Genomic DNA, 16381 nt, shown 5'->3' with positions numbered 1-16381 from the left:
AATACGTTTCATGTTTGATTACAGCATTGCAAGACCCTTAGTTTTTCTGTATTGATGATCCTTGCTCTCTTTTTTGACTGTCAGATGACTTTGGGTGTCTCCAATTTAAGAGCCCTTTAATTTCTATATGTACACTTCTCACTTTTTTTCTGGATAGGTTGGACAAAATGATAAATTAAAGTATATACTGTATGACATTGCCATGAGTGCACTTAACATCAACATTAAAGGTAGGGTATGTGATTTTCTTTGGTTGAAATAACTTTTAAATAGCTCTATGTTCTGATAGTAATTGCTATAGAGTGTTTGTTCAGTAACATGAGTCTCTATGTCTCTCTAGCTCTTTATTAAACAGAAAATGCATTTTCAGGTCGGGATACCAATTTTATCCAATCAGGATAGAGAACTCAGTCGGTATACAGATTAGTGCAATTGGAAGTGATGACACAAAGAAATGTGTAGACAAAATTGGAATTGGAACACTATAAAAATAAAGCTAATAAATGGGTACTCTCTCCTCATTGGCTGAATGCTTTTCACCTGAAAATGTATTATCTGTTTATTAAAGAGCTGGAGAGACAGGGAGACCACTGTTACTGAACAAACACTATAGCAATGATTACTATCACAATATAGTGCTTTAATCTTAACCAAAAAATATCACTACTACAATCTGAGACTATCATAACCAATATGCAATTCATAAATCCCAATAAACATGAGATTATTTTCCTGTCATGAACCTGTTCACCCTGTCCACCCTTATTTCTCCTTTCATGCCCCCTAGCCTGCCTATATATGGGCAAAAGCCCACCACCATCCACCACCACTATCGGTGCAGGACAGGTATATTGGGCTGTCCTGCATGGCTTGTCTTCCACTGATAATATCCCTGCTTGATCTACCAGGACAAGGGGAAGCAGAAACAAACTAGAATAGTGCGCTCCTCTGACCACAGGTCTCCGCCAGACTGGGTTGTCAACCCAGGGCCCACACATTTTGGAAGGCTATAGGTCATAGACAATTGGAATGATATATGAGAAATCTGACTGATATATCTTGATCACATGACTTCAGAGATATTATGTACCAATTTGTGCGCAGAATTATGGAAGGTCTAGTTGTCACAAATGGTTTGGGACTATGAGAAGTTGCATCATGATCCAAGGAATCGAGGTAAAAAAAAGATTTTGAAAGTGCGACCTATGGTTCAAAAACGTCAAGCGGGTGTTAAAGCGCCACCATGAGGCCGATTTGAAAACTTTGGGGTGGAGGTTCTGCCTTGGCCTTTCACGCTGATCAGTCCAACGGTGCCTGAGATTAGCTGTTCATATGTTCAACATAATCCCTTCCGGCCTCCTGGCTGGGATAATGAGAAAAAGAGAATTGAGTTTTTGTTAAAGGGATAGTTCACCCCCAAAATGACTTTTTTTCTATCGATTACACACCCCATGGAGACTTGAATTCATGGAGATTTGTTTGTTTTTGTCGCATTCCTAAACCAATGATTTGATGACCGGCGGCGGCTCCGTTAGGAGACACAAAGAGTCAACTTTGAGTCTCCTACCGGAGACATTAGCATTTTCATTAAATTATTGGCTTAGGAATGTGACAAAAACAAAAAAAACTCCATGAATTCAAGTCTCCATAGGGTGTGTAATTGATAGAAAACTAGAAAATGTGCTCCTCGGAGCACAATTCTCCGCCAGCAGCAGGACTTTTGGTAAGGAATTTATTCCAAGATTGGAACTTTTTCTGCTAATATCTCCTGAATAAATGTTAGCTTGGCTGATGGCACTGATGTCACTTCGAAACATGCAATGCAATGTTTCGAAGTGACTCACCTATTTATAGGTATGTATTTCGTCATGCGTCTCGCTAGCCAATCAAAGCACACCCTTTCAACATATTGTCACGTGTCACGTGAAGCTTGACCAATGTTAGCTTGGACACACAGCGAAAAACGGAACGAAAACATACTCTCCACCATGCCTTCGGCCTGGCGGAGACAATAAGTAATCTTTTGGGTGAACTATCCCTTTAAGCAGAGGAGAAGAGAAACAGGACTGGTATGGATTGAGAACCAGGCTGGGAGGACAGCTCCTCAATAATAGGGTTTCAGTCCCACTTGGGGTTGATAGCTCCTCAGTTGTATGATTTCAGCACCACCATTGGTGGAAAGCTCTGTGGTCTTATGATTTCAGCACCACTCTGGGTGACCAGCTCCTCAGTGTATGATTTCAGCACCACTGGGTGGACAACTCCTCAATTGTACGGTTTCTGCACCTACCACTATGGGTGGGCAGATCCTCAGTGGTATGTTTTCAGCACCATTTGGGTGGACAGCTTCTCGGTCTACTGCCTCGACAGAGCCAATGCCCTACATTGGTTCTCTCTCCCTCTCTGCTGTATTTAACCATTTCTCTTTTCTCTATCTCCATCTCTCACTTTTCTTTTGGCTCTGTCCCTCTATCTCACACTGTCTCTGTACTCTCTCATAGTTTCATGGCAAATCAACGCTGTGTTCATGATTTGTATTTTTTTGCAAAACGGGCCCCTCCCACAATCTGAATGGAATCTGAAAAAGCTGACAGATATCTTGATCACCCTGACCACATACATAATGTGTACCGATTTGCTTGAGTTTTGGACAAAATATATACGGACAAGATGTAAGGCGGAAATGGCCGTGACCTATATAGGAAGTTGTATCATGATCCAAGGAATCCAGGAAAAAAAGTGTGATTGTATGGCCTTACGGTTCAAGAGTTATGGGCAAAAAAACGTGAAAGGCCCTGTTACAGCACCACCATTAGGTCGATTTGACAAATTTGGGGCAAAGGTTCTGCCTTGGCCTCCTGGGAGTGTGCGTGTTGTTTTGGGAAGACAGGCACAAAGTACTGTCTGGAAAGAGTAAAGGTGGGGATGTGGGTTTTATGATCAATAATAACTGTAGTTATCAAACGTCTGGACATCCCCTCCCTCCCCACTGTTCACCCGACCTGTAACTCTTTGAGCTGCTTTGCAGGCCATTTTGGCTGCTGTGGGAATTCCCAGCCACTGTTTTATTTGCTGTGTACATTCCACCTTAAGTGGAAGCACTAATTTGGGAAACCAAGAGGAACACAGGAAAATGTGTCACGGAAAATAAACATCCAGAGGCTGCTTTCGTCGTAATTGGTGACCATTGGTGATCAGGCGTTTCTGAGAATGGTGTTACCTAAAATGTGCCCTGCTTCTCGACAGAAGCTTAAGCAGCAGCGACAGTCGTTTAAACTGCTGGTCTGACACGTTTAAACGTTTCACTGCTGGTCTGACAAGTCAGATACCATTTTACTTAGCTGTTTTGGCAGTATGGATTGGCAGTTTTTTTGTGGTATAGATGGATATGCGGATATCGTTTTGTCACTGATTAAGAAGTGCTTAGCCAACAATTGCCAACACTGAATTTAGATGTCACCAGACATATCGTTTGGCTATGCGAGACTATGGCTCATGCGTCCAGGAGTGAGGAGGAGAAAAACATAGCTCACTACATCCTCAGAAGTGCGGTGAAAGCAGCTAAACATGAGTTTGTTGAAAACGTTGCTGAAAACTGAGTGCGAATGACAGCTCTGTTACCATCACCAGACAGTGTATCCTTGTCTACATCAGGTAACAGGTCAGCAATGGTACGGAACATCCAGTTCTCATTACTTCCTCCCATCCGCTTCCTAGAAAAGGCAGTGTGCACACACATGCATACCAAATCTGTAACACTACATAATAGTCTGCATGCAGAAACATCACCCACCTGCGCTGAACCACAGAACCAGGTCACTGCACTCAATGGGTCTGATCTGTCAACAGCTGTATAAGATTGTAGTACATCGGTAGTAAATGGCAATACATTGGTGATCGCAAATTATTATACTCTTTTTTTTTTCTTTTTCAGAGAACCAGTGTTTATTCTGTCTGTGCAATGCATTCATGTCTGTACAATGCATATCAACAAGCTATGTGTTATTCCACGCAGAGAGCTGGAAACCTGCAATACATTAAAACCTGTCCACACATCAAAACACAAACATTTATATGTAGTTTGTGCACTCAAATCCAGAAAATTATCATAGATACACAAATGCACTCATACATCTTCATTCAGAGGCTATGATGTGCAGGCCCATATTAACACACAGGCTAACAGAGCTCTTGCCTTGCCCCGGGGTCCAAAAATCCAATCAATCACTGTCCTTTAAAAAAGAAAACGTCACACACACACATACACACACACACACACACACACACACACACACACACACACACAAAACGTGCATTTGTGTGTGTGTGTGTGTGTGTGTGTGTGTGTGTGTGTGTGTGTGTGTGTGTGTGTGTGTGTGTGTGTGTGTGTGTGTGTGTGTGTGTGTGTGTGTGTGTGTGTGTGTGTGTGTGTGTGTGCGTGCGTGCGTGCGTGCGTGCGTGCGTGGCGTGCGAGCGAGCGAGCGAGCGAGCGAGCGAGCGAGAGAGAGAGGGAGAGAGATCAGAAGGCACATTGTAGAACCCAAATTTCATGTTACAGGCCCTTTAACAATTACACTTTGCAGATTACATAGAAGGTTTTACAGAAATCTGAGAGAAAGATGGAGAGATAGACAATCAATTTATATGAGTGACGGGGGCAGACAATATGATGGATAGTATGTAACTAAGAGATTGAAAAGGTTGTTGTGAGCCTTGTTTTGTAATTGTTTTTGTACATTGTTTTTCTTAGGCGATGGACAGGTCGATTTTGATGAGTTCATGACGATCCTTGGGCCCAAAGTCCTGTCGTCTGAAACGAGGGAGGGCTTCCTGGGAACCACAATAGACACTATATTCTGGCAGGTAAGGCATTCTTCTTAATTTCTCTCTGCTAGGTAAGAAGACTTTTGAGGATGAGACTTTTTTTGCAATTGAAGAAACAGATTAAAGGAGCGATCCAGTCATATTAGGTGTTTGCTTTGATGTGTCGCTAATCACTCACCAACATACCAGGGGCGTACCAGTTCGTCTTTTTCCCCACTAATGCTCATTATGCAGTGTCCTGACATTCAAACATGCACTGAATGTCCCTCATGAGCTGCCGTTCATGCAGAACGACGTGGAAGCAAGTCCTCGGTGTTGCCAGATTCTGTGAGAGAAACAAGCAACCAGCTCCATGTCGTTCTGCATGAACGGCACCTCATAAGGGACATTCAGTGCATGTTTGAGTGTCAGGACACTGCATAATGAGGATTAGTGGAAAAAAAACAACTTTGGAGCTGCTAAAATAGGCGATTTTCGTTGTTACACAGTACTCCATTATGCCAGTGGAAGGGGTCTCCACAATGGACAACAGGGGCTTCTATGAAAAAAGTCAACTGCCCCTGGTATGTTGGTGAGTGATTAGCGACACATCAAAGCAAACACCTAATATGACTGGATCTCTCCTTTAACTTGGATGATGACAATCACTGAAGAGGCCAATGTACCCTTTTCCTAGTGGCTATTTTGACAGGTTGATGGAGCTGAATCGCTATGAAAAGGGTCTATTAGATATTAGATTTCACAGAGCTGTCAGAGGGTTTGGACAAAATGACAGTGTTTCAACAAGGTTGTGTGCGAACCACACATACCTTAATTTGACATCTTGGGTTTAGTAAGGCTGTGTCAAAGCCAGGTCACCCCCTCTTTTTCCTGTCTCATTCTGCCCGGGGTGGAATATCAGAGACAGCAGTCAGAAGAATCACAGGAAGAGAGAAGATGACAGTGAGGGAGTGACTGAGTTAGTGAGAGTGACAGAGAGTAAGCGATGAATGTGCGAACAGCGGGATGTGGCAATGAGTGACAAATTGAGCAAGTGCAAAGGAGGAATAGGCCACATTTGGCACTCACAGCAGCACTTGGCAATGCTCTCCCCCATGTACAATCATCATTACCTTGATCTGGGTTTTCTCTCAGGGGAGTCATGTGGTTTACATTGTCAAGATGTGAATCTTTCAATGTATGCATGCACACGCTTCCAGCCTGGTTTGGCTGAAACATTGACCTTGGCACATGCTGGAAAGTTGGCTTTAAAATATTTCCAAGAAGGATGGGCAGGTGGTAGGGGGGAAGTGTTGTACAGAAATTAGCCATGATTCATTGCAAATTATTCCTACAAATTAGTTGTTACCCGAAGTAGTGGTCTGATCATCATTTCCTTCTGTTCATGGGCAGTGATGTATTATTTTGTGCTTGGAAATCACACTAGTAAAAATTCTCATTGCTAATGATGATATTAATAATGTAGTCCCCTTTAGTTGTTGTTTGGTTATTTGTCTCTTTAAGAGGAGGTCTGTCAAGTATTATAACGTGCTAATTGGAACAGGGTTGAACTTAACTTGTTGCCCGGGCTGAGCCCATGATGACTGAATTTAATTGACTTTAGACCATGAAGTAATCTAATACCTTGGCACATACTGATGTACTACCACTACTGCAAAGCAATACAGTTCAGTATAGCAATTAATTTAGCCAGTTACTGGATTTGGTGGATTGCCTTACCTAGTATCATCCTGAGTCAAAGATTTCCACTTGCATATAAGATATCTCAAAATATATTTGTGAAGTTGCTACGAAACTTGTGAGTACATTCAAGCTTCCCAGAGGATGCACCCTAACCATTTAAGTGACCCCATGACCTTGCCTCTCACACCACGCTCAGGCCAACATTACAACTTTGCATGCAAAATAACTCAATCATATTTGTGCCTCACTGGTGAGGGCACAGGATTAATCCTATTAAAAGATGGCAATGATGGTTGGTTCAAATCACTTTGGTTAATTGGTTGTGTATAATTAGTCTCTATGGGCCAATAAGTTCACAGAGGATCAACAAGGAACCCCCAGCTCTTTGCGCAAAAGTTACAATATTTTCACAGGGAAACATTTTTGTGCGATGAATTCACAAAAATGAAACTGCTGTTTGAATCATGAGTACATCCACACAGAAGTGATTTATTCAAGACCAAGGAAGCAACCTTGAACATTGAGGCATAGTAGCTTGCATAGGCAGAATAACAGTAAAACACAATCTGTAAAATAAATGGTCTGCCAAGCTGTCCCAGCCACATATTGTGGTATTTTATTTACAAGATGATTCAGAGTAACACATTGTCCAGAGTACAAAGCAAATAAAGCTTTAGAATAATTTGTATTTCATTGGAAAATGCAGAGATAATGGTCACTTGATGTACAGTTCCAACACTGCAGTACCCTTAGCCCCCAAAAAAAAAGGAAAAAAAAGAATTGGACTCTAGGGGGGAAAGCAAAGTTCTTGAGGCCATTGAACAAAGAACTTGGGCAGCATAATGACTGATGAACGCTCTCTAAGTGCTCAAGTGAAATCTAAGTATATTTCTGTGTCCAAGGTTCCTCCATAAAATACTGTACTGTACTGTAACAGGCAAACAACAACAGTGCAACACTTAGCGTTCAGCTAAATAGCCAGCCATTTAGTTGGAGGAATTTGAGAAGCTATCCTGACTAGACAAAAAACTAAACACTGGTTATCAAAGCTTCTGGCAGTGCTTTTGCAAATTTCCTTTTACCCCGACTGGCATTTTGGAGGACTTTGCCATTAACTAATTAGTTAGAGTCAGTCTCCAGCAGGGCTTAAGGGTCCATTTGGTTCCATTTGTGCACAATTGTGAGTTAAATTAACGCTCAGGATTTTACTGGGTAATTGGATGAGCAGATCTTACAGTGGCTAACTTATTAAGTACATGTTAGAGAACCTCATGCTCTTCAGCAGTCAGAGTGTGAGAGCATTCACATACTGTCCTTGTCAGTGGTGCACACAGTACTTGAGTTAAAGTTTAGATATTCCTGGTGAAATATTGCTCAACTACAAGTGAAAGTTGCGCAGTCAAACGGGCCGTTGTTAAGTTGTGCGCCAGAGCTGAGGTGATTGGGGAGGAATAATAACAACTACGGGGAATTATCGTTCTTTTCAGTGTACTGAATTTCACTAAAATATTTCGTTCAAATTATTGTCTCCGCCAGGCTGAAAGGCATGGCGAGAGTATGTTTTACCCCCTGTCCGTTCGTCTGTGTGTCCGTGTGTGTGTGTGTCTGTGAACAACTAGTCTCGCGTGGCCAGACTGTTGCCTCCCACAATTTACAAATGTTTCCGACATACAGTCTGGGACTCGGAAGCTCTGATCATGTGTAAGTGGAAAGCGGATGCCCCTCCCCTACCCACGTCCGTTTCAGCATTGTACAGAGTCCGACTGGAATCAACGAATCTCATAAACATCGTTTATGTCTACTAGTGTCTTCTTTCACAGTTTTTTCGGCGTTAATTCCATGATACCTTTCTCAGTTTTCTGTGATAAACAATCCTCGCACAAATAACATGAATCTACCGCTCCTATGACTATGCTTCCGCCTCGGTTCTGTTTCCACTAGGACTACAGGTCCGCGGGCACCGCGTCGTGATTGGTCGAATGTTTTTCCGGTCTGAACAACTTCCGTTACACAGCTTTCGGGAAGTGGAGCTCCAGACTCTATATAGCATTCAGAGATTGTGGAATAGTAGTCTGGTGACGCGAGACTAGTGAACAGCTAATCTCTGGCACCGTTGGCTTCCAAAGTTTGCAGGAGTACTCAGTTTTGAACAAAATGCCTCAAATCATGAACACAGCATGCAATTTCCGTGAAATTTTGCACGCACATTCCCACTACGCCAAGGAAGAAATGCCACTTTAATTTTTAAATCAGCCTCATGGTGGCGCTATAACAGGCCGATTCGTGTTTTTACCTATAACTGCACCGATCTGTGTAAAACTTTGTATGTGCACTCCCTAGAGGCCAAGGAAAAACCTTTGCCCTGCATTTTTTGCAAATCGGTACACATGATCTCTATAGTCATGTGATCAAGACCAATCTGTTTGTTTTTTCATATTCCATCCTGATTGGCTAAGATTGACATCTAAAGTTTGCAGGAGTGGCCTGTTATGAACAAAATGCCGCAAATCATGAACGCTGTGTACGATTGCGGTGAAACTTTGCACGCACATTCGCACTAGGTTGAGGAACAAATGCCACCCTTTTAACATTGCCCTATTATAGCGCCACCAGGAGGCCGATTTTTGCAACACTTTTCTTTTTTATATTACTCCTACAAATGTTGTCCAAACATCATGCAAATCGGTACACATTATCTCTGTAGTCAAGTGATCAAGATGGTTCCGTCCGATATTTCCTATTCCATCCTGATTGGCGAATTCCGAACATTGCTAGCCCAAAACAACCTACCTGACCTGGCGGAGACCTGTGCTCCGAGGAGGACTTATTCTCGTTTATTCATCAGTTCGATATCAGTTTGGAAACAAGTTGACAATTCAGTCTGATATCAGGCTATCTTTCAAATGTAGTGAACGTAGTGATAGTCATAAGCTTTAAAAAAAAAAAAAAAAAAAAAAAACTCAAGTAAAATATTCGAACAATGTAGCCTACTTAAAGGAACATTTTGCCCTAAGCGTTTAATTACCTTGATTTGAGGTTGTTAGTCATGATGATAGTGGTCCGGGACCCCTTGTTCACAACGAGCGAAGTTCTCCATTTCAGAGACCCTGCAATATGCTATATTGCTACATGGGCGCCGGCGCACCGCCATTGTTGTTTACAGATCTGTTTTTACTGAAATCATGTTTGAAGTCTCGTCTCGCGATACTTCCGCCCTCCATTCTGGAGCCTGGAGGGCGGAAGTATCGCGAGACGAGACTTCGAACGAGATTTCAGTAAACCAGATTTGTTAACAACAATGGCGGCGCCCATGTAGCAATAGCTTAGCAGTGACATCAGAAGGACCACACACTACAGAAATATACAAGAAAAACTATTTTCAAGCGACGGAAATAAGCCGTTCTGAGCTGCGGTTTGGGTAATGGAGAAATCGAGAACTTCGCTCGTTATGAACAGGGGGTCCCGGACCACTATCATCATAAGTACAGTACCCAAGTAATTACAGTCCACCACGGCTCCTCGCTGATTTTTTTTTCTCATATGACTAATGGCAAACCTAGTGGCATCCCACCAGCTGACCACCAGCTGAAGTGAGAAATTATTCATTCCGTTACACACCTATCCTACTGCTCATATTATCTCTTGTATAGTTTGTTCATGTGTCTAATTATCCACTTTGATGAATCTGAGCATGTAATTGAACAATGTTTCTTTGCTTTTTCTAATACATATATAATCATCAGTGCAGTGTGCAAGTTGTAATAATAATTTAAAAAAATACACAGCAAGACTCAATTTAAAAAACAAGAATACCCTAGGACAGCTTGCGCGCAGCTTGCGTGTTTGTATCACCATGGTTTGCCATTATGTCCTCATAGGCTGGCACTTGATTCTAAACTAAACACACTAAACACTTTGCACAATACTAAGCTAATTATTGGAGGAAGAATGGGTATGTAATGTAGAGCAGTGGTTCTAGTGGGTTCTGGGGACCCCAGGTGTCATTGGGGGGGTTCCATGGGGTCCCCAGCTAAATGAGTTAATATAGTTTAACCACTTTAACTCTCTATACATCAGCTATTTGACGCATTGCATAAAAAATGTGTGGGAAAAAAATACAAAAGTAGAATATCTTTGAAATATTTCAGATGTGGCACAATACCTTTTCAGTAGGGCGGCCAAATACATATGAATTTGCGGAGTCTTTGACATGAACCAAGTTTGAGAACCACTCATCCAGAGGTCGAACCGTCAAAGCCACATTTCTCTTCTTTTTTCCATCACTGATATTCTTTTCATTCACTTATCCAAGAGTGATCAATACGCCGGTGATTTGCTCTTCGCAAACCTCAGCTAGGGATCCAAATGATTGATCGGCAGCTAGAAGATAATACTGTAAAATGCCTCCCAGCTTCATAGAGCTGTCCATCTCCTATGGTTTTATCACAGTATTGTCACAATACTTATATAAGAATTACATCAATTTGAACTGTATTTTCACTGTATCTTTTGTATGTTGTGATTTTATTATTATCCCATGTATAATATGTTTTTTTTAAACTCTAATTAGAGTAAAAGCTGAAGCATGCCGCTCTAGAATTTACATATTGTCGCAGAAACCTTGTATATCCAAAGTCCTTACTTTTCAGGAACTAGATCAAAGAAGCTTTGATCCAAATGGATCCAATGTAGGTATTATTTAGTCATACACTTTTGTTAATACATTATTACATTGGTTAGATATTGAATAAACCCACAGGTAGACTTGACGTCCCTTTTTGGGCATGTCATCAAAAAATTGATCCAGGAGGGGAAATATGGAGATACAAGGTGACTGCCCGAGAGCAATTATGTGTTAGTTAGGTAGTTAGTTAGTGCATGAGCCTTTTCTTGGTTCTGTTTTTCAAGTCTCCCTCATCTGGAACATTATTACAGTATAAAGCACAATACACGCTCCTTCCCAAGGTCGTATAAAACTGCCGTTTCAGACCGGCTTTCCGAGCTAGTTCGTAGAGTCAGGAGTCAGGACATCTGGGAGTGCAGGAGTTCTGAGAAAAAGTTCTGAGACCGCCCATCAGAAGTTCTGAGTGAAGTCAATTTGTAGTTAAATCACGTACCTTTCTGAAAACTTCAGAAGGAGCATGTATTGCGCTTTAGTCAGGGACAAATGTTCCGGGGGTGAGAGTACTGTGTACATGCACATGCATAAATGAATGCCTATGTGCAATATGCTATCAATACATTTCAATTCATACAGAGAATATTTTAGCGTGGCACAACAAAGAAAACTTTCACCGTTATTTTAATCGCTCTCCGAGAAATAAAGCTGCCAATGCACAATGGTGGACTGGCTATTATTTGCATTATTTTGCTTCATCCCATGACAATTATGAACAAACTGTACCTACAGCCTGTGAATAAACGTGGACGTTGACGAGTATTAGTGTATTTATTTTAGAAACCTAAATATTAAAATATTGATGTATAGCCCCCCCCCCCCCCATAAATCTCTCACATGAGGCTTTCTGTGGAGCTCATGTCTCTTTCAAGGGAAACAAGCTCCCCATACATGTTGCTCTCATATTTCAGCTATGATTATAAGGCATATTTTATTAGCTAGTTGAACAGGAATCCAGAAAATGGTTTTGTTGAATCAACTAACATACTGTACAGTACAATAATGCATCATGTGTGCATTGCAGGGAATACAGTTCCATGCTCCTACTGTAGATAGTACCCTATGAACTCTGTAGTTGCAAATGCCTTGCCCAAGGGCAATACAATACGAATTGGCTATGGCAGAAATTGAATTGGCATTTGAATTTTGGGAATTGAAATTCCCATTGTGGCTATGACGTGTCTTAATATCTCAATGTAAAGCATTTTGAATTGCCTTGTTGTTGAAATATGCTATACAAATAAACTTGCCTTTTCTTGAGACCTAGATATCACATTATTTGTAGCTTTAGACTGAAGTATAATGCTTTCATCTACTTCATGCTATAAGTCAAAACTTCCACAGTGAGGTCTGTTGTCCGAGAACACGACACCCTGCCTTGACTGTTCGACTGTTCAACTTGTTCTTTACAGTCCTGAGTTGATATTCGCCTTGAATAATAATATGATCACGAAATGGCTTCTGAAAACATAAGAGTGGCCATCACGGATGTATTTATGATGCAGAGGCATGACGTAGGTCGTAGGACTCAGTTTTATTTTTAGAAACATTTAGAGTAGCCAGTTATTTTTACCCCCTTTTTCTCCTAATTTCATCATTATGCCAATTATGCCCTTGCCTTTCTGTGTGTCACTGCTGTACGGTACCTTACTGGCTCACTTGCCAGTGATGAGCCCCAACGAGGAGGATGTAGCGCCTCCATCCTACTCCTCCCGTTCATCACCCCCCGCTGACAGGCACCACCCCAGCCCGTTTTAGTCGCTATAGTGACAAAGACTCCTGCCGAGCTACTCAGTAAACACAAACACGGACAATTGTGTTCGTATAGAAGCTCTGCCAAGCCGGATGCATGTGGATTCGAACCCCTAGACTCTGTGATGGTGGACAGGAATACTGTACTTATACAGCATACAATGGCCTGGATACATACTTTAAAATCTACTGTATCTAAAACAAGAATTATGACATATTTCCGATGTCTTTGTGTGCATGCATGATTGGTGTGTCTGAATAGACTGTAGCGTGAAAATCATTGCGGTGGTTGGTTACCGCTGTGGTGTGGCGTTAGACAAGTCCAGGTGTGCCCTGGGAGTTTGTGACAACCACACATTATTATTGCAATATACTGTATACAACTATACAAAATGTTCTGAAAAAATTTAGTAAATCCGTACACATTTTCAAAAATAGTGAAAATAGCTGATCAACAAACTTACAACACGTGGCAATGTGATGCATTGTGAGCTTGTCGATCTGCTATTATTGGTGTGCCTTGAGATTTTGACTTTTGAACATTTGAAAACCTCTCGATTACAGTATCTCTCAGCTCCAACCAGTTTACCATTCATCAGAGATTGAAGGAGACCCGGATGCACAGTTTACATCAAAGTCCAAGAAGAAACTCAAGGAAGTTGGGTTTAATATGGTTGAACTTGTCAGCACCTCTGAGCCCTTTCGTCATGTCCTCATTAATAGTGTTTTCTTATAGCAAACTGTATTGTATTATTCCCAAGCCAGCTTTAGATCAAAAAGGTTTTATGCAGCCACCTGACTGCTGATTCTTGATGATTATAGTGCTATGATGATATTTCAGATTGATTACACTCTTTGCTGTAGACTCTTTGCCTGTGGTCTGGAAACCTTTCTCCATATCTTGAGAATGAATATTAATCTCAGCCTGTGAATCTCCTGTGTATACAGATGGTCTTATCAAGTACTGTACTGTATATCTTCTTATTTTCTTGTTATTCCAAGAACTGAACTGAGCAATGATGCTCATTGCCATTTTTGGCAAGGTTGCCTTGCAAGAACCTTTACCTTCCCTGCAAGTATACTGTATGCCATTCAGAGAAATGGCTGATTGGAGGCTGTTAGGAGTATGTTTTGACTGAGAAAAGCATGAGTGAGAATATAATAGCCTTGGAGCCTTCTTGTTGCTGTGTTCACATACTGTGTTCTCCTACTCCCAATCTTAAATTAGGCTTATTGCTTGCAGCTGCAAGGATGGAGAATGCCTACAGTAGAAACTGTGGTCCATGGCAAATACTGTACAGTATGTCTACCAACAACAGGCCCGCTACTGGTCTTGTGGACTAACTTTATTTGAATTGACTACTATCTGCATAGTGGCTACCACCAAACTTCCTCTCAGAGATCAATGGTTTTATTTTCTTCATTGTCTCCGCCAGGCCGAAAGGCATGGCGAGACAGTATGTTTTACCCCCTGTCCGTCCGTCCGTGTGTCCGTCCGTGTGTCCATCTGTCTGCGACCAGCTAATCTCCAGCACCGTTGGACCGGTCGCGAAACTGTGCACACATACAGTACTCCCTGGATGCCAATTCAGAACCTCTGCCCCAAATGTTTCACATGGGCCTGTTATAGCGCCACCAGGAGGCCGATTTGTGCAAACATTTTTTGGGGATATTACTCCTACAGATTTTATCCAAAAATAACGCAAATCGGTACACAGTATCTCTATAGTCATGTGATCAAGACAGATCTGTCCGATATTTCATATTCCATCCTGATTGGCTAAGGTTGGCTTCCAAAGTTTGCAGGATTGGTCCGTTTTGAACAAAATGTCTCAAATCATCAACGCAGCGTGCGATTTCCGTGAAAATTTGCACGCATATTCCCACTAGGCCGAGGAAGAAATGCCACCCTTTTCACATTGCCCTGTTATAGCGCCACCAGCAGCGCTAATTTAGCAAAACACATTTTTGCAACAAAATGCCTCAAATCATGCATGCACGCACATTCCCACTAGGCCGAGGAAGAAATGCCACCCTTTTCACATTGGACTGTTATAGCGCCACGAGGAGGCCACAATAACCTACCTGACCTGACGGAGACCTGTGCTCCGAGGAGCACTTTTTCTAGTTTTCTTTCATTTTTGTTAAAGCCTTGTCTGTATGGTAGTTGTGGTTCAATTTGCTCTGTTATGAATGGCAGCAAGCAGAATGGACAGGCTACTGTCCCTTGTATTATGTTCATTGACTATACAAAGAGTTGTAGCTTAGGTAAGAGAAGAAAGATCATAAGATGATTATGTTAGCTTGAACATCAGGTATGTTTAGTGAGTGACACTTTAGACTTAAATGTTGTAATATTGGAAATCTATTGATTCGACCATATTCATATTTTTCCTTTTCCTTGTGTAATGTTGTATGTGGTTTTCTTACAGATATCTGTTTTAATTCCTTCTTTTAGTACACAATTAATTATAGTTTATAAGTCTATAATTAGAAACATTACATCAAGGAGCTCAGCCTGATTCTGCATGTCAATTATTTTCTTATTGTCAATCATTTTAGGTCATAGATTAGGCCTACTGTAGATTAAGATATTTAAAATATTTAACACAGTGAAGCAATGGTCTAGCTTATTCAAAGTGAACTTGGCCGCTGCAAGGATTTGCAGGAAGGGTTTTTTCTGCCCATCCGCATTGGGACAAAGGACTTCCTGAATATGCTTTGCATTAGCCCATTCCATCTGCTGTCCTCATAAATTAGGAGTCACGTCATGAATTAAATCCATTCAGCTTTCATTTTGACCTCATCTGTGCCAGGGCATGAGTTTTGATTCACAATGACTTAGAAATTGAAACCAAGCAATTCTGATGAATAAAACATGGGCAAGTATGAATTGCAATAAGAATAGAATAATGTTATAATAATGTGGGTGTTCATTAAGTTACTCTATGTGGGAAATGGGGATAATCAATCAAGTGCCTAACTGGTGTGATCGAATGAAGGACAATGGAACATTGTTCAATGCAAGAGTTTGTTTGGGTGCAGGTGACTACTAAGCTTTCTGGAGCACACTTTGAGCTTATTTTTCCCCCTTCAACAGATGCTTGGGTATCAATCAGTCAGCGTGTCACATAATGATCTATCATATCGTCGCTGTTGGGTGGAAACCTTATATGTCCAAAACTGTTCATTCAGAAAATGGAAAAAATAACCTGTGTTCCAATGGATCCGAAATTATTATTTTGTCACAAGCTGTTAATACTTTTCATTGGTTCAATATGTTTTTACACACGCACGCACGCACGCACGCACGCACGCACGCACGCACGCACGCACGCACGCACGCACGCACGCACGCACGCACACACACACACACACACACACACACACACACACACACACACACACACACACACATGTAACCGCTTTCACTTTCACTTTTTT

General features: G+C 41.5%; 1 protein-coding gene across 2 annotated transcripts in view; it reads left to right on the top strand.

Moving 5' to 3' along the window:
* Positions 1 to 16381, top strand: part of LOC311050179 (calcium-binding protein 8-like) — a gene marked incomplete at both ends in the record, with an annotated part of 88008 nt that overhangs the window by 33029 nt on the left and 38598 nt on the right. For both annotated transcript variants that reach the window (XM_084064161.1, XM_084064160.1), the window contains one exon: positions 4751 to 4863. In XM_084064161.1, coding sequence (XP_083920287.1) covers positions 4751 to 4863 — 113 coding nt within the window. The remainder of the gene's footprint in view (positions 1 to 4750; positions 4864 to 16381) is intronic.

The sequence above is a fragment of the Gymnoscopelus microlampas genome (assembly GCF_963454915.1).
Source record: "Gymnoscopelus microlampas genome assembly, chromosome: 8".
NCBI lineage: Eukaryota > Metazoa > Chordata > Actinopteri > Myctophiformes > Myctophidae > Gymnoscopelus > Gymnoscopelus microlampas.
The sequence above is the reverse complement of the archived record's forward strand: the minus strand, read 5'-3'. Positions and strand labels throughout refer to the sequence as shown.